The sequence below is a fragment of the Ceratosolen solmsi genome, unplaced genomic scaffold (assembly GCF_000503995.2).
Source record: "Ceratosolen solmsi marchali unplaced genomic scaffold, CerSol_1.0 scaffold8, whole genome shotgun sequence".
NCBI lineage: Eukaryota > Metazoa > Arthropoda > Insecta > Hymenoptera > Agaonidae > Ceratosolen > Ceratosolen solmsi.
Genome location: NW_011948439.1, coordinates 1,688,726 through 1,690,407, shown reverse-complemented (window position 1 = coordinate 1,690,407; position 1,682 = coordinate 1,688,726). Strand labels below are relative to the sequence as shown.

The window sequence follows — 1,682 nt, the reverse complement described above, 5'->3', positions numbered from 1 at the left end:
AGCTCGGCGATCTCAGTCTTCGCTACATCACGCACTTCACCGAAGTCTGCCCGATCTGCAATCGGCGCTTCCGCAGCTCCAAGTGGCTCAAGGTCCATCTGCAGGGAGAGCACGGCAAAGCCGGTATTGAAAAGTGGCGGGAAATCGAGCAGTATCAGCAGGCGAGCCCCAAGACCCCGGCACGCGTCCCCAATATCCCTAAGAGCGGCCAGCATCAGCATCAGCATCAGCAGCAACAGCAACAGCAGCAGCAGCAGCAGCAGCAGCAGCAGCAGCAGCAGCATCAGCATCAGCAGCAGCAGCAGCAGCAGCAGACAATGCAAACGGCCAATGCGAGCCTTCGGATACCAAACGGCTTCGAGCCGGCGCAACAATTAAGGACCGACCTGGCCAGCCTGGGTAATCAAGTACTGTCAAATTTCTTTGGCAACACGAGCGACGATCAGCCGGCCCAAAACTACCGCTGCTCCCAGCTCCATTGCAATTTTTCCACCTCCATTTTGCCCCTGTTTTTCTTACACGAAAGGTCCCACAGCAATCATCAACATCATAATGAAGAGAGCGCGAGCCTGGATAGCGAGAGGACAATACAATGTCCGATATGCAATCATGTATTCGGGCAGCCTGAAATGCTCCGCCAGCATATAATATCACGGCACCCGAGTCCGTTCCCAGGACTACTCTCCCAGTTCCCAATACCGTTGCTCAACGACTTTAATTTAAGCAACGATCAACCGCCTCGTTATCACGAGCGAGGCGATTACGGGGACGCGAAGGAGGATCTGCGCCAGCCTACTCCACCCCACATCATGAATGAGATCGACACGAACAAGATGAAGAAACAGGAAGAGAACAATGCTGTGCAGGTGATGCCACAGGGGGCGTACAAGTGCGCTCAGTGCGGCTTCGCCACGGCCAATCTCAATCGCATCAAGAAGCACATAAGAAAGGACCACAAGAGCCTCGGAGATCCCGCGGAGACGGTACTCACCGAGCTAACAAAAACCCTCAAAGACGTGGCGAACAAGCACAAGGTCCCGGCCAGCTACGCCATGCCCCAAGACATCAATCTCACGCCAGACAAGACCATTATGCAACCGTTTATCATCGAGGAGATCGAGAGTCCGCATAATGGCGGCGGCCCCGTTTGCAACAACAAGGACAGCTTGAACTCGGCCTCCAGGAGATTCGCGCCAGCCCTCGTTTTCCTGCCGGTTAAGACAAGGGTTAACGGCGCCCTCACCATGTCCTTCACCCTTAATCCTGCCTGAGATGCCTCGACCCCAATCCCCATCTGCACAGCCGGCGAATCATTGCACGAGCACGTGGTTACTGGTTCCTAATTCAACAATTAATTAACGACGGCCACCTACGCACCCGCCGGGCCTAACATTTTTCGGGCCAAATATTTTTTATATTCTGCAAGCGACAATTAGCGTCTCGATAAGATTGGTGAGCTTGCCGAACAATGTCGGTAATATATAGCCTTGCGTTGACACTGATTGGCGGGGATCGTAGGTGACCGGAGATTGGAAAATTTACAATTAATGATGAAGGGCGCGTGGAAATTCGTGACGAGCCAGCGATCTTGACGCCTGGCTGCCTCAAGAATTTCCATGCTCATTTACCGAGCTAAATCCCTCACATGGGAAGCGTTCGCTCGTATATAACTTATCGCGAGT

General features: G+C 53.3%; 1 protein-coding gene across 1 annotated transcript in view; it reads left to right on the top strand.

The window, feature by feature from the left end:
• Nucleotides 1-1,360, top strand: part of LOC105365531 (uncharacterized) — a 3,903-nt gene extending 2,543 nt beyond the window's left edge. Inside the window, exons 2-3 of the mRNA XM_011503724.1 lie at nucleotides 3-223; nucleotides 338-1,360. Of these exons, the coding sequence (XP_011502026.1) occupies nucleotides 3-223; nucleotides 338-1,271 (1,155 nt within the window). The 3' untranslated portion in view covers nucleotides 1,272-1,360. The remainder of the gene's footprint in view (nucleotides 1-2; nucleotides 224-337) is intronic.
• The last annotated feature ends 322 nt before the right edge of the window (nucleotides 1,361-1,682 follow it).